This window comes from Plectropomus leopardus, chromosome 4 (assembly GCF_026936395.1).
Source record: "Plectropomus leopardus strain MGB_pleo_1.0 chromosome 4, ASM2693639v1, whole genome shotgun sequence".
NCBI lineage: Eukaryota > Metazoa > Chordata > Actinopteri > Perciformes > Serranidae > Plectropomus > Plectropomus leopardus.
This window is the reverse complement of record NC_142179.1, coordinates 21,059,025-21,074,618: the sequence shown is the minus strand read 5'-3', so window position 1 is coordinate 21,074,618 and position 15,594 is coordinate 21,059,025. Positions and strand designations below refer to the sequence as shown.

Genomic DNA, 15,594 nt, shown 5'->3' with positions numbered 1-15,594 from the left:
CTTTTTTTCATCTCTGTCCTCCCCTGTGGAGCCATTTACACAAACATGCATTCATCCAGCGGCATTTGTCAAAATACATGGCTGAGAATTTTGGATGTTATTGTCATGCCTGTGAAATGTGTTACACTTGTTAGAGTTTGCCTCTAAAGTTAAGAATTATTATTCAACTAAAAAAGAGAAAAAAATCATATGGTTAATTGAAGCACTGAATGTGTACTATGTTTTAAAAATAGAGAAATCCTCAGATTATGATGTTAAACTCCAGGAATTTGGACTTTGACTTTTGCAAGTCATTCCCACTGCTCTTAGATTGTGCATTTGGCTGCCTTATGGTTGATACTTGTTGCACAGGGTCAGCTGGACATGGAGGGCGCCCTGACTGCCAGGGACCGGGTTGGAATCCAGGATTTTGTCCTTCTGGATGAAACCACAGAGGCGGCCTTCCTCAGCAACCTCAAAAAACGCTTCAGCAAAGATCTCATCTATGTGAGTCTCTGAGAGGACTTTTTAAAAGAGTATTGTCAACAACTGTGTGGATCTTCACAATTGATGTGATCATTTTAACTTGTTCTTTTAGACCTACATTGGCACATTGCTTGTGTCTGTGAATCCCTACAAAGACCTGGACATGTACAATAAGAAACAGATGGATCTCTACATGGGTGTCAACTTTTTTGAGCTTCCACCGCACATGTGAGTGTAAAATCTGGTTGAACACTATAAATATTTGCTTGTGTGTGAAATATTCTGATTGTTCTGCATCCCTACAGCTATGCATTGGCAGACAACGCCTACCACACCATGCTGACGGAGTTTAACAATCACTTCATCCTCATCTCTGGAGAGAGTGGAGCAGGGAAGACGGAGGCCTCCAAGAAGATTCTGCAATATTACGCTGTCAGCTGCCCAAGCACCACTCTGCTGAACACCGTCAGGGACAAAATGCTTATGTCCAACCCTGTCCTGGAGGTCAGATGATTACATGTGAAATATCATAGTTATAACATCCAAAAATGGCACTTCATGCAAATGTTTAATATTCCGTGTGGTCTGTTGTTTCCCCACAGGCTTTCGGCAATGCCAAAACACTGAAAAATGACAATTCAAGTCGGTTTGGGAAGTATATGGATATTCAGTTTGATAGCCAGGTAAGAGTCATGGGACAGATTTACAGATGAGCTTCCAATAACTCTATCGACAAATTTTCAATAAGTAAGAAAAAATAAGGAAGTGTATGAGCAGCCTGGTTCTCTTGATTTAAAATCAGTATTACTCTGATTCAACCCACAGTACTGTCAGAAAAAAAATACGGGAAATAATATGTAGGGTGGTTGAAATATGTAGAAAAAAAGCTAATTTAACAACAACTGTAAACTGTTCAGTTTACCCCCCAAACCCCTCAAATAATCATTTGTATATCAGTTTCTTACTCTGTGTTACGTTGAAATCAGGAAGAAAACGTTGCCCCCAACAGTGAATGCAGAATCCAAAAAATGATAAAATTATGAATTAATTAAAGCCATAAACAACAACAACCACAAAAACAGCAAAACAATATAAAAACATCCTTTTACAAACTCTAACACAACTCATGCAGTGTAATCCAAGTCTCATTTATCCAGATGTGTACCCAGTGATTCTCAAACACATGTATTTTCCCTAAAAATGTTACGTGTTTATGAAATGTTTTAAATATTGAGGTTTTAGCAAAAATGCAAGTGTTTGGGAAGTACTGAGCATACAACTGGATAAATGAGACTTGGATCAAACGCAGACCTCTGGGATTAGAGGCATACAAGACAAGTTTGCTTTGCAAATTCAACATGACAGAGGGTGAGTAATTAATTTACTAATTTAATTTTTTTAATTTTCTAATGGTATTTTAATTGTAAAAAAAAATGTGTAAAAAATACAGGATTGAAACAGTAAACTGATATATAATAATTTTAATAATAATATTAATAAACTAGAACTAAAGGATCAATTTGTTCATTTAAAATTAAAGTCAAAATTTATCTCACAAGACTGAAAAATATACAAATATATTTTATTATCTACAGTATTTTTTTAAAATAAATCTGTCCACTGGACCGTAGGTTATGTTTTTCCTGCAAGTTGTAGAGCTGCTGTCTGTAGGATCATGATGTCCATAGGGGGATGCTGTTGGAGGCCATATCCTGAACTACCTGCTGGAGAAGTCCAGAGTCGTGCATCAGAATCACGGGGAGAGAAACTTCCACATCTTCTACCAGCTGGTGGAGGGAGGAGAGGACAAACTACTGCACCAGCTGGGCCTGGAGAGAGACTGCCAGCACTACAACTATCTAACCCAAGTATGTAAAAATTGGTTAACATGTGTTAATAAAATAGATTCATAGATGCACTTTGAAAATCTGTCACTTTATGTTTGCTGTTTCTGACAGGGAGAGTGTGCCATTGTATCTTCCATTAATGACAGAAATGACTGGAAAACGGTTAAAAATGCACTACAAATAATCAACATTGATGAAATCAACACAAATGTAAGTTGGATGCTGATTTAAACCTCTCTCTCTTCCTTCCTATTTTTGCATTCAATCACAAATTTTAATTCTGTGCAGCACTTGTTTGGGATCGTCGCGAGCGTCCTCCACCTGGGAAATATTCAGTTTGACTCCGACAGTAAAGGCCATGCCCTCCTGAACAACAACAATGCAGAGCTGCACTGGGTCTCAAATGTAAGAAAAAAAGCTTTTAAATATCCAAGATTATTTAGAAAAGTCAAAGACTGAACTCACTGGTTATTCTCTGCTGTAGCTACTAGGAGTCGATGCTCATAGCCTCCAAGAGGGACTCCTATTCAGGAAGATTGAAGCCAGTAAAGATCAGGTGCATGCATGTTAAAATTCCCGTTAGTTTGATTTATATTAAAGCTGTGCTCCTATTTAAACTTTGCCTGCAGTGTTTGAAATGAAGCCATGATTTTGTCTCACTCTAAAGGTCCTCAGCCCATTCACAGTCGATCATGCCATCTATGCCAGAGATGCTCTGGCTAAAGCCATCTATGGACAGACGTTCACCTGGCTGGTCAACAGGATCAATGAGTCCATGGAGAACAAGGTGTGTGACAAATGACAAATCCCAGAAAGTGAGGTTGTGTTTGACTTTATTCTTTAATATATATATATATATATATATATATATATATACTATTATATATATATATATATATATATATATATATATATATATACTATTATATATTTTTTGCCAGGACCCTTCAAGGAAGACTGTAATAGGGCTTTTGGACATATATGGATTCGAGGTTTTCTATGTAAACAGGTAGGCAGAAATCTTACCATTCTAACATCGTGACACTGTTTTGATGACGTTTTTATAGCCTTTCTTAATTAATAACCCCTTAAATTGTGGGGACTAAACAAACTTCATGAACTCATGCATAAAAGCAGGGACAAATGCAGCTGAATTAGGTTAAGAAGCCTTTATTCAGAGCATGGCTATCAGCATAAAAACACTGTTGGGTTTAAACTCTTCATCAGGGTGGGGAAAAAGAACCAAGCAAACAATTATAAACTCGGCACTGGGTGTCACTCAATCCTCATTGCTAAATCAATGCAGGTGGGTGACAGCTGTGGATCAAAATGAGAGGCCATGTTGAACATGACACATTTGTGTCAGTAAAGTGTTCAGTGAATTGTTTTGCACAAAAATGGGAAGTTATCACTAAAAATTGCTTGAAAACCTTCATAAAGTGCAGTGGGAAAACTGCACATTTCAAATTAATTCTGTGATCATGAGTTTTTATTGAGCGAGACCTGTTTGTCACGACCCATTTCCTTAGTTTTGAGCAGTTCTGTATAAACTACTGCAATGAGAAGCTGCAGCAGCTTTTTATCCAACTGACACTCAAGGCTGAGCAGGAGGAATATGAAGCAGAGGATATTGAGGTAAACCCCAAACTATTGTCTGATAATTAATCAGTATAATTGAGCATATTTACACTTACTGGTGTTGGGTGGAATTCACAGTCTCTTTTTGTGATTTTCCCCCAGTGGGAGCCAGTTCAGTTCTTCAACAACAAGATCATCTGTGACCTGGTGGAGGAGAGACACAGAGGGATCATATCAATACTGGTGTGTATTTACCGGAGTAAAACAGTTTATTGAAGGAGCAACATTGAAGCTGAAATATGAGCATGTGTTGATGATTCTCCTGCAGGATGAGGAGTGTCTCAGGCCAGGAGATGCCACAGATCTCACCTTCCTGGAGAGACTGGAAGAAAAGATGGGAAATCACCCTCACTTTGTCACGTGAGTAAATTCAAAACCTCAACATAACACACACACACACACACACACACACACACACACACACACACACACACCCCATAGGAAGTTTACATAGTCAGTGTTTTGGAATTGCATATAGGCCTTTTTCACATAAGACATTTTGACTTGTCATTGTAGGAAAAGCACAGGTGTAAATAATTCAGTCAGTGATGGCTGGATTCCATTTAGCTGCTTTGATTTCAGGGTGTTGTTGTTTTAAAATATAACAGAGCCATCACTAGTTTTATTAGTAGCACCTGTACTTTTCCTACTATGACAAGTCAAAATGCCTGCTGTGAGAAAGGCTTGTGAACCATTAACTCTGTCTAAACGATATTGTGTAATTCAAAGCTTCTCCTTAACACTAAAGTCTATCAAACATTGTGCTGACTGGTGTCTCTTGAGTGAGCCGGCAGTGAGCCAGCATTGAGCTGATAGAGATGGAGGATTAGGATTGGTCTGTAAAGCCTCGCGCTCTTCATCCCTCTGTCTCTCTGCACCTCTTTGACTGCAGGCACAAACTGGCTGACAAAATGACACGTAAGACTCTGGAGAGGGGAGATTTCCGCCTCTTGCATTATGCCGGGGAGGTCACCTACTGTGTCGTGGGTAAGAGAAACCACAATGTCAGGCCCTGTTACTCAAACAACTAAACTTTTTTCCTTTTCAACTCACTAACTGCCTATTTTTGTGACATTGTAGGTTTCCTGGACAAAAACAATGACCTACTATATAGAAACATAAAAGATGTAAGTCTGAAGTAGTACTATGAAACTCTTTCAATTAACACCTCAGTTATTATCAATAATGTATATTTTGTTAAATCAGTGGTTGCCAAACTTGCTTTCCAAAAGTTTTTTTTTGATAGCCTTGCAGACATCAGTGCATTCTTGATAAAGCGTAATCAAAGACCCCTTAACAGCAGATATTTTGACTTGTTATAGCAGAAACTGCACAGGTGGACCCAATCACATGAATAATGGCTCATCAGTGATTCCAGTGCAGCAGTTAAGAGTGTTAGTTGTTACATCTGTGTTTGACAAGTCAAAATGTCTGTGGTGATAATTGTACAAGCCAGCAATGAAGAAGTATAACACATTATGGTAAATTGGTGTGTTATAATCTGTATGTTATCCCACTCTCTCACAGCTGATTTGTCAGTCTAAAAATGCCATAGTCAGAAAGTGCTTCTCCACAGTGGATTCAGACAGCAGGCGAAGACCAGCAACAGTGAGTGCTCACCTTATTGGATCCTCCACACCCTTCAACTGTATAACTAATGAAGCTGATGAGATGTATTATCAGCAGTACTGTGCTATAGCTCAGAGTTAGAGATCATACATACCGTCAGATTTGTTTCCCTTTTTTAAAACTTAGTTTATTATGTTTCAACAGATCTTAAAATCACATTTAAAATCTTGCTCACCGTTTTCTTTTTTTTTATGTTTTCTCCACAGTGTCCACATAAAACACATATAATTTCAAATTAGTGGAATACAATTTCCACAAGTTGTGTGTGAATATGTGTAGAGTTGTGAGTGTAAGAGTACGTGTAGTGAGACAGGATCAATCAGAGAATTTTTCCTTATCAAGCAGCTCCATCTACAACAGGGAGATCATATACAGTAATATAGTGACAGATAAATCAGGGAAACACAGCAAAGGAACACAGGAGGGGAAAAAAATGTAATCATCATATTAATAAACAGACCAAGTGAAAACACAAACAGAGTAACAGCGTACAGTATATATATATATATATATATATATATATATGTGTGTGTGTGTGTGTATATATGTATATATATATATATATCTATATATATATATATATATATATATATATATATATATATATATATATATATATATATATATATTTTTTTTTTTTCCTGTAACATATTTTACACCATAATATAGTTTTCTTTTTTTAATTATGCATTTGGTAGTTTTCTTGTCACCTTTTCTAATTTCTTGCAATTTGTGAGATTTTTCTTGCTAAATTTGTGCCAGGGCAGGATCTGCTGGAGCCTCTAACAGAGGTTGTGGATAATTATTTATGTAATGATTATAAATGTTTGTTTACTATCGAGACTCTGGTTTCCTGTCATTTTGCAAAAGTGGCACCTGGCAAACCAAGTTAAGTATCCCTGCGCTAAGTGGTCTAGATAGAGAGACCACTGAGAAAAAGACAAGTCATTTTTTCTCTGTCAGTGGCAGTCTGACTGTGTCATCATTAAGCCATATGTATGTGACAGGTGAACTGTTGGGGATTACAACCCTCGTGTTGTGTCTGTAGGTGGCGAATCAGTTTAAGAGCAGCCTGCTGAAGCTGACAGAGATCCTGATGGCTAAAGAGGCCTGGTACATACGCTGTCTCAAATCCAATGAGTCCAAGCAGCCAGGTACTTGAGTTAATATAAGGTACATTAAGTTGTTAACAGGATGGAGATTTTTGAATTTGTCTTGTCTCTCTCATGCAAATGCAGGTCAGTTTGATGAAGCGCTGATCAGGCACCAGGTGAAGTACCTGGGCTTGATGGAGCACCTCAGAGTCAGGCGAGCTGGTTTTGCGTACAGACGCAGATATGAGGTCTTCTTAAAGAGGTATGAAGGACCACAGAGTTAGAGCTTATGCTTGATTCTTTAAAATTAACCCCCCCTGTATAAGTCCCCTCCAGTACATTTAAAACATGCTGAGAGGGTTGTTGGCTGCATCTTGCAGATATAAACCCCTATGCCCGGCCACGTGGCCTCACTGGAGAGGAATGCCTGCTGATGGAGTGGAAGTGCTGGTTCAACATCTGGGCTACTTGCCAGATGAGTACAAAATGGGACGGTAAGGAAAATGCTCCCTAAATACAACGGAGCGAACGCACTTTAAAGAGTAACCAAAAACATTTCTATGCTTTTGTTTTGTTACAGTACCAAAATATTCATCCGTCATCCGAGGACACTTTATGCCACAGAGGACGCTTATGAGAAATGTAAACATGAACTGGGTGAGTGCAAATCTACTGTGACTCATTTTCAGTCGTTACTAGTTGCACTGAGATTTAATGTTATGCCTTGAATTTGCAGCAACGAGGCTCCAGGCCAAATACAAAGGATACAGAGCAAAAGGAGAATTCAAAAAACAGAAAGAAGCTGGTAAATGCCACAGTGCATGGCGTTTTGTTGTATGAGTAAAGGAAAATTACACACCCTGTATTACATCTTTTATTTCCTCAGCCACAAAGATTGAAACCTGCTGGAGAGGAGTGCAGGCCAGGAAGGAGAGAGAGAAGAGAGCCTGGGCTGTGAAAGTCATCAAGAAGTAAGAGAGAAGATTAAATATCATTTCACAGCTCCTTTCAAGTTTCACTGATGCAATATTTTACATTTTTAGATTCATCAAAGGTTACATGACCAGAGGGCAAGCGAAAAGCACAGATAACTCCGAGTATCTGGCCTTTGTGAGACAGAATTACTTGAACAGGCTCAAAGCCAACCTGCCAAAGACAGTTTTGGATAAAACCACGTGGCAAACTCCACCAGCTGTGTTGACAGAGGTATAATTAACCAACTTCATTTTAAATTGTATTAAATACAAGCTTTATTCTTACACTCTTAATGCTTTTGTTTGTGTCAGACATCAGAGTTACTGCGTAAGCTTCACTACCGTCTCATGGTGCGAAAGTACGTGAGAGGAATCACACCTCAGAAAAAAGCACAGGTAACACATGTCAAATACATAATGTAAGACAGGATCATCATTTATTCTTTTTGTCTTGATCAACTTGATATTTTTGTCCCTTTAGCTTCAACTGAAGCTTCTCACCAGCTCCATCTTCAAGGGCAAAAAGGACAGTTACCCACAGAGTGTCGCTCAACCTTTTGTGGACACCAGAATCAGTATGTAGCAGATACACTGACATAAAATTCACTTTTCTTTTGATCATTTTTACATCATTTATTATCTGTAGGTGAACAAGACATAAACATGAGGGTTCTCCAGATGATTCGCAATGAGCACATCAAGGTAACAAAATGTCATGATACACACGGAGGAACCTCACGTCAAACACAGCTCACTGTGTTGTGTTCTGTGTTTCTGTAGTACAGCGTCCCGGTGATTAAATATGACAGAAATGGTTTTAAACCAAGACCTCGTCAGCTCATCCTCACACAGGCGGCTGCATATGTGATAGAAGAAGCTAAGATAAAACAAAGAGTGCTGTACACGTCTCTCAAAGGTCAGGACTATGTCATCATTTGTGATTTCACAATTAGGGATGTTTTCATGTTGGGCTAAAAAGTGTCTGTTATTTGCTTATTACAGGTATTTCGGTCAGTAACTTGACTGATAGCATTATTGTATTCCACATAACATGTGAGGACCCTAAACAGAAGGTATGTGGATGTAAAACATGCAAGACATATTTATGATTGTCGGAGCTACATCTGGGAAAGTTCCATGAAGATGTAACTGGAAATGATCAGATATACTGGAACAAATCAAACCTTTATAAAAGCTTTCAAAGTTCTGTTTCAAGTACAAATATATAGAAAGCACTTTCTTTAGTTTTAAAGGCAAAGTGAAAACATTTTTAATGCATTTTATGACTCAAATCTTCTCTCAAAATTAGTTTGTTTTTCATACCAGGGTTCTTACAGTTTAAGGTAAGGTAGATTTAAGAATTCAGACTTTTTTTTAATGCTACTTGGACTAAAGTCAAAGACCAATTTTCTAATAACCAAAATTAAAGGACAGTTTTGTTTTGTTCTCAAATGTTTATTGTAACATAAAACATGATGAAGATTTTGATGTCAAATGTTGGAAAACCAACCCTTTTTAGAGTGGAACACAATGAACATATTTTATTGTCATAAAGGTATCTATTTGGCTTACCAACAGAAGTGGAAAATATCTGGCGTTTCCAGCTTGTTTTCTGGACAATTTTGTGTTTCTCAATCTGCATGTGAGATTCCACCGCTTGGATCCCATCATGAAGCAAGAATTTTGAACCTGGCTTTATACAGTGTTCAGATTTTTGTTTTGAAGATGTATGCAAATCAGTGCATATTTAATTAGACAATGCGCCATTTGTATGTTTAAGCATAACATTTCAGAAAACTTGTAATACAAAAAATGATTGTCTTACTGTAAGTTATCAACTGGAGAAGTTTCATGATGATATCTATTAGCTAAAATTTTTTACTGTACTCACCTTGGGTGTCTCCCCTGCAGCAGCGTTTCTCAACTAAATATTACTGAAAGAAAGCATTCCTTACAGAAGAAAATGCTGAGTAAATTATTGAATCATGGAGCTCATTTACACACAAGATTTTCAGATAGATATTTCTCAAAAAATAACAGTTTGTAATGTAGGTTCCATTTGTCTGATTGTGTATTGTTTTGTTTTTGTCTCAGGGGGACCTTGTAATGCAGTGCGACCACTTGTTTGAGTTTTTGACCAAACTCTGTTTCATTGCTAACAAACAGAACGCAATCAAAGTGGTCCAGGGCAGGTGAGTCTGTGGTTAGGAAATAATCAAAGAAGCTCGATTTGATATGTGCTTTGACATTAAACACTGTTGTTATTGATCCTCAGCATCAAGATAGAAATCCAGGCAGGTAAAGAGAGCGCGGTGGACTTCACCACCGGACAGGAGCCCGTGGTATACAAGGCCAAGAATGGACACCTCATGGTGGTGAGATGCGTGCTGTTATGATGTGTTGTAATGAGTGTGTTATACGATGCTCTGCTGTGAAAAGAATCTGCAGACAAAAGGACAAAACATGACTCGAGCCGTTTGTCACTGCAGGTTGCCACTCGGGCTAGGACACGTTAATGTGTGTGGGGTTGAGACGACACACAAGAAGCCCCTGCATATTTCATCAGTAGACCCCTAAGGGGAGATCAGCGTGTCTAGAGGAAACACACCTTGGCACTTTAGAAACACTTGATGAGCCTTCTTTGTTGTACAGCAACACGTTTTTCGTCTATAGCTATTATTCAATTAATTTTGTACTTCCATAGAATATTAAACTTTCATGAGAGGTTGTCGTTTTCAAATCAGTCTAACTTTTTGACTCAGCTGTTTTGAGCATTTTAAGTTCAAAGCAAAGCCTGACATTAACACTGTAAATCCCACATTTAAATCTACAAAACTATTTTAATGTACAAAAAACTCCTGACCTGCTTCAAAGAATGTGTAATTCTGATTCTCAAAATGAAGCCATATGTATAATAATTTTGTATGTTCACTGGGAATACGTGAATTAAAAACAGAACAAAAGAATGTTTGTAGAAATTTATTTGTGATAAAGTATGTATAAATATAAAACATACATATATGTTCACTTCTGTACAACAGACCTACAAGTACTGTGATTGTTAGACATATTTCAACTAAAACCTATTGTGTGCAAACAGTACATTCTCTGATGAATGCAGCGATGAAGGATAGGTCTAATTTCTCTCCCTGTTAAAAGCTTGTAGACAGGATTCCCTTCCTGCCAGGGAGATCTCCGGTTACAGTCATTCACTTCAACCTCGGCATCCATCATTCAATCACCCCAGTACATTTAACACCTCAGGTCACAGCTCAAGTTCCCTCCACTGAAAATAATGATCATTAAGTGGAGTGAAGGGAAAATGCATAAATGTTAAAACTAAATATGGCAGAAGCACTACAATGAAATGCTGCATCCACCTGTGATATCTTAACTGTATCAAAAATTAATAAAATTTAAAAAGGTTTAATTGCTATTAACTGCAGGCTACAAAATAGCCTTGTCAACATCTACTAAGAGGAAAATAGTGCCACCATGTGGCCCCACTGTGTACAACACCTGGTTAATCCACGGATGACCTTACAGTGGACCCATCAGAACCATGGTAAAGGAGAAGCAAAAATTATGTACATTTATTTTAGCTGCTTACATGATATAATTCTTGCTCTCCTGTATGTAATGTTATTAGGACTTCAAACAACAAATGTATACCAACAATACTATTGTTTTGTTTTCGCATACAGGTAAAACGGTGGTCACCTGCAGTGCTGACACCCATATCTATGGGCTAGAAAACAGTGATAGAAGTTATAACAGGTAACAGAACACTACAGCCTGTCATAACACACAACAAAGACGACACACAATCACTTCACCACCACACACTGATGTACGACGCTCATCTCACCATAGTCTCCTCAAGGAAAAGCTGGTAAAGTAAGAGTGGAGGTGAGAGAGAGAGGGAGAGAGAGAGAGAGAGAAAGAGAGGCGCTAGGTGATGTAAGGCACAAACGTGGTGCAAAGACTGTCCAGGGTCAGAGACACAGGCCGACGGGTCGAAGGAGAAAGGTCACTGGTGGTGGTGTGTGCGGTCATCGGGTCGTTTGATATGAATCCTACGAACTCGCTCGATTCGTTCTCGCTCCTCATCCTCATCCAGATGATGAGATCGTCCTGCAGCGCCCCCTGTGGCCTCTAGCAGGGCGTTGTCTGGACCCCTTCCATCATGGGACTCGTACAGGAGGATGTTGAGGGTCTCCTCATAGATTCTTGCCTCGGGGAACTCCACCTAGCAGAGGAGTGGAGTGTTACACACACGATTAGAGAGATATTCAAAAATCATACTGAGGCTTACAACAACTCTTCAGAGTGGGCATATTACAAATGCATATTTACCTTAGTTTGCTTCTTTTCTGTGGCATAAACAATGGAGGTGCAGCACACTTCAGCAATCTTGCGCCCCTGGCCATAAAATGACCAACAGCAGATCTCATCCCCAATCACGTCTTTGATGAAGAGTACCCGACCGTTGAACCGCAATGACAGTTTGTCAAACAGCTCAATATTTTTCAGCATGTTGTCATCAGAGTTGCTGGAGAATGAAACAGCGTAACAGGATGTTCATTTTTTTAGGACAACTTTTATGATTTCAGTTCAATCAGTTACAGAGGACTCACCTGGTATATGAATATTTGTTGTTGCTTCGGTTATACAGCAGTTTCACAGTAGGCTGTGAAGACACAGAAGTTTGTATTTTGAAAGAAAAATCTTAACTATTTTGTTTCAAACATTACATATTCAGCACCCACGGCATAACCTACCTTATTTGAGGTTGCAATAAGCTTCTGCTCTTCCTTAGATGATGTCATCAGAGGCACTTTACAAAGGGGTTCATACGTTTCTTTGTTCTGGGGGAAAAAATGAATTGATTAAAAAAGTTCCACTTGCAAAACTGGAACATTCAGTATATGAGAAGAGGAAGGATGCCACCTTGTGGAACACAGTAGTAAAGAGGATGAAGGATATGATAGGATTGTGATCTTGCCTTTGGACAACTCCCTTTCACATATGCATGAGACTGTTATCATCTCTATCAACATCATCATAGAGAGCAATTACTAATTTCACACCTACCATTATTGTAATATGACATGCATCTGTTTCTATTGTTCTGTGCCCCCCCCCCTCTCTCCCCCCTCTCCCCCCCTCTCTTTCTCTTTCCTTTTTTGCCATGATTGTATTTCACTTGCTATTTACGACATCTATTGCTCGTCTGTCCGTCCTGGAAGAGGGATCCCTCACTATCCTCTACCGCTCTTCCTGAGGTTTCTTCCTCTTTTTTTTCCCCGTTACAGGGGTTCTTTTTGGGGAGTTTTTCCTTGGGTGATGTGAGGGTCTAAGGGCAGAGGGATGTCGTACACTGTAAAGCCCTCTGAGGCAAACCTTGTTTTGTGATAATGGGCTATATAAATAAAACTGACTTGACTTGACTTGACTTGATATGCAACCCCCACCCCAACAATTATAAAGGGTAATTGTTCTTTTGACTTTATAAGATGATTGGCTTTTAGTCAGTTTCATACAGGTTTTGTGCCCATCACAGCTGTTGAAAAAGAACAATAAAAAAATCAAGGTACACATTCTGGGAATTGGTTTAAATCATGTTCTCCATGTCCTCTTTGTATGCCAATCAGAGGCCGGTTCACTCTGATATCCCTTTGTTTAGTGTCCATAATACTAGAGTAAAATAAATAAAAAGCTTTGAGAAAAATGAGCAATAAAAAGTTGAGTGAGACTTTCTGAGTGAAAAATCATAATTCTTAGGTTGAATGCAAACAAATTCTCAAAATGACCCCCCCAACCCCCAAAAAAGTTAATTCAATAAAAATACAGATGATCTGATGATAGATGAGGTATTAATATATCGTCCTGCCATCCGACTGCCCTCTGTTGTGATGGTACCTGCAAGGCAGCTGTGCATTCATCAGCGAGGCCTTGGACAAGATAATACTTGGCCTCAGCGAGCAGCTCCTCAGTTTCCCGTCGGCTGTCTGGGAGTGGCACTGCTCCATCTCTAAGGTAGTTAAGGATTGTTCCAAAATGTTTTCCACAGCGATCAATCAAAATCCAACCTATGGATATGAAAGCGGTGAAACATAAGTTAGCAACAGATCACAGCCAGCGCAAGGCTGACATAAACTCTGCATATAATTTAAACATTTTCCCCAAGCAGCTCACCTTCACTGTCTGTGAGGACCTCCATCCTGCCACTGAACATGGCTTTAAGCATTGTGTCCTGTTTGGTTAGTGTCTGCATTGTAGTGTAGTACAGTGCCCCACCCACATTTAACTTCACATATTTAGAGCTGGGGCTGGATCCCTTGAAGGATGTAGTCCGGGTTGTAGCTGCCGGCACTGCCGAGCTCACCACACTCTCTCCTGACATCTCTTCCTGCGACAGAAAAAGGTAAAACATAGAGTGAAACCTGGATCAGGGCTGCTGTGTCACTGGATTAGTTTGATTTAGAGCATTGAGTGGCAACAGCTGTTTACACAAAGGTCTATGTTAATGTAAATCATTCCTTTCAAAGAATAAGGCTGGTGTTATTATATTTATTTATTTTTGACAAAACCCTTTAGTCTATTTCTCAATATTTTCTGGCTTTCCTCAACCACCTGTCAAAAGTCCCAAGCCCTTTTATTGCAACTAAAGATGACTAAAAAAATGTTTAAATCAGGTCACAGGTATTTTCATTTTAATATAGACACAAGTATCTATGACAGCAGGACAGTGTAGGCAAGAAGATTAATTTAAAATAAATGTGTCCATGTTCATTGTGATGAAGGAACATGTTGGGTATATGTTTTTTTATTGTTTTTAAGACAACAATCTCAGTCAATGGCTCAGAGGAAAAGGATATAAAAGACTTTTATGACACAATTATTAAGGTCAATTGTTGACAAGTTAAGTGGTAATATAGTATAATTCCAATCTTTTAAATCTACAAAACCAAAATGAAGGTGGTGACTTAAGTGTCATGTGACATGTCAAAGCTTTCGCAAAACTTTTCCCTTACTAAATCAAAGCCATGAAAGTAACAGAGGCTGAGGTAGTTGTCTTATCAACGTTGATATAACTGTTATTCTAGCAAAACGTTATGTGGAAAAAAACAAAACAGCTATAATAATGTAGTACGTCCTTCTACGTGTAGACTGAACCATGGCTGTATTGCCAGTGTGTCAATGTGAAATTAAAAAAAAAAAAATCTGTGTCCTAAGGTGTTTTATACTATTAGTATATTTTGGGATAAATTTCTCTTTTTTAATTAGCATTCACGTTGAGACTGCCACGATGAAGCTACGAAAAAGCTCAAACCGGGCAAAGATAATTCAAAGGCAGCACTACATACTTTTAACGTTACTCTGCGGCTAATATACTTTTTTAAAAACGCCAATAATAGACATTAATACGTTGGTACGACTGTTCACAGGTTTCGTGTGAGTTTAAACACTGAACCGCATTCCTCAATCCACTAAGTATTAATTTGATTTTAGCCAGCACCGCTAATGAGCTAGCCAGCTCGTTAGCCTTACCTAAAGTTCCCTATGTAATCATAAATCTGGCAAAGAAAAATACACATATTATCACAATGACTATTAAAATATTGTCTACAAACTATTGGTGACGTGTTTGTAATTGTTTTTTGATAAAAGTTAAGTATATTTACCATAGAACCCGCAGCAGACTTTATAATAGTAGCTCGCTAACGTCAGTCAGCTAACACCCACTTCCTTCCGGTGCAGCGCTGCGCAGTTATAAAAATGACGTAAACCTCACTCTGCTCTGTTTAAAGTGACAGTTACATTATTTTGTTAAACGTTATAGTGTTTAAGATAAGGTAAAACGAGACACAAGTAACCACGCAGCAGCTCACTTTAGCCCACTTTCTGCTCAACTACTTTTGATTCACTTGTTGTTGAGCATAG

The 15,594-nt window shown here is 38.5% G+C and overlaps 2 protein-coding genes across 2 annotated transcripts; one reads left to right on the top strand and one right to left on the bottom strand.

Moving 5' to 3' along the window:
* Window positions 1-329: 329 nt before the first annotated feature.
* On the top strand, window positions 330-10,595 carry myo1ha (myosin IHa). Its single transcript, XM_088076810.1, has 31 exons — window positions 330-486; window positions 578-693; window positions 771-969; window positions 1,068-1,148; window positions 2,154-2,333; window positions 2,424-2,522; window positions 2,601-2,717; window positions 2,797-2,868; window positions 2,980-3,099; window positions 3,254-3,321; window positions 3,842-3,947; window positions 4,053-4,133; window positions 4,219-4,310; window positions 4,843-4,937; window positions 5,031-5,077; window positions 5,478-5,558; window positions 6,628-6,733; window positions 6,818-6,935; window positions 7,054-7,167; window positions 7,254-7,330; window positions 7,410-7,478; window positions 7,560-7,644; window positions 7,717-7,879; window positions 7,960-8,043; window positions 8,129-8,222; window positions 8,294-8,349; window positions 8,428-8,563; window positions 8,650-8,720; window positions 9,742-9,839; window positions 9,923-10,022; window positions 10,137-10,595. Exons 1-31 carry the CDS (start codon window positions 364-366, stop codon window positions 10,161-10,163), a joined length of 3,075 nt encoding a protein of 1,024 aa, XP_087932936.1. The 5' UTR covers window positions 330-363; the 3' UTR covers window positions 10,164-10,595.
* A 16-nt stretch (window positions 10,596-10,611) lies between these two features.
* Window positions 10,612-15,493, bottom strand: kctd10 (potassium channel tetramerization domain containing 10). The gene is made up of 7 exons (XM_042487974.2): window positions 15,336-15,493; window positions 13,846-14,059; window positions 13,570-13,739; window positions 12,429-12,515; window positions 12,285-12,337; window positions 12,004-12,199; window positions 10,612-11,896 (listed from the first exon to the last, which is right to left on the bottom strand). Exons 1-7 carry the CDS (start codon window positions 15,336-15,338, stop codon window positions 11,678-11,680), a joined length of 942 nt encoding a protein of 313 aa, XP_042343908.2. The 5' UTR covers window positions 15,339-15,493; the 3' UTR covers window positions 10,612-11,677.
* Between the last annotated feature and the right edge of the window lie 101 nt (window positions 15,494-15,594).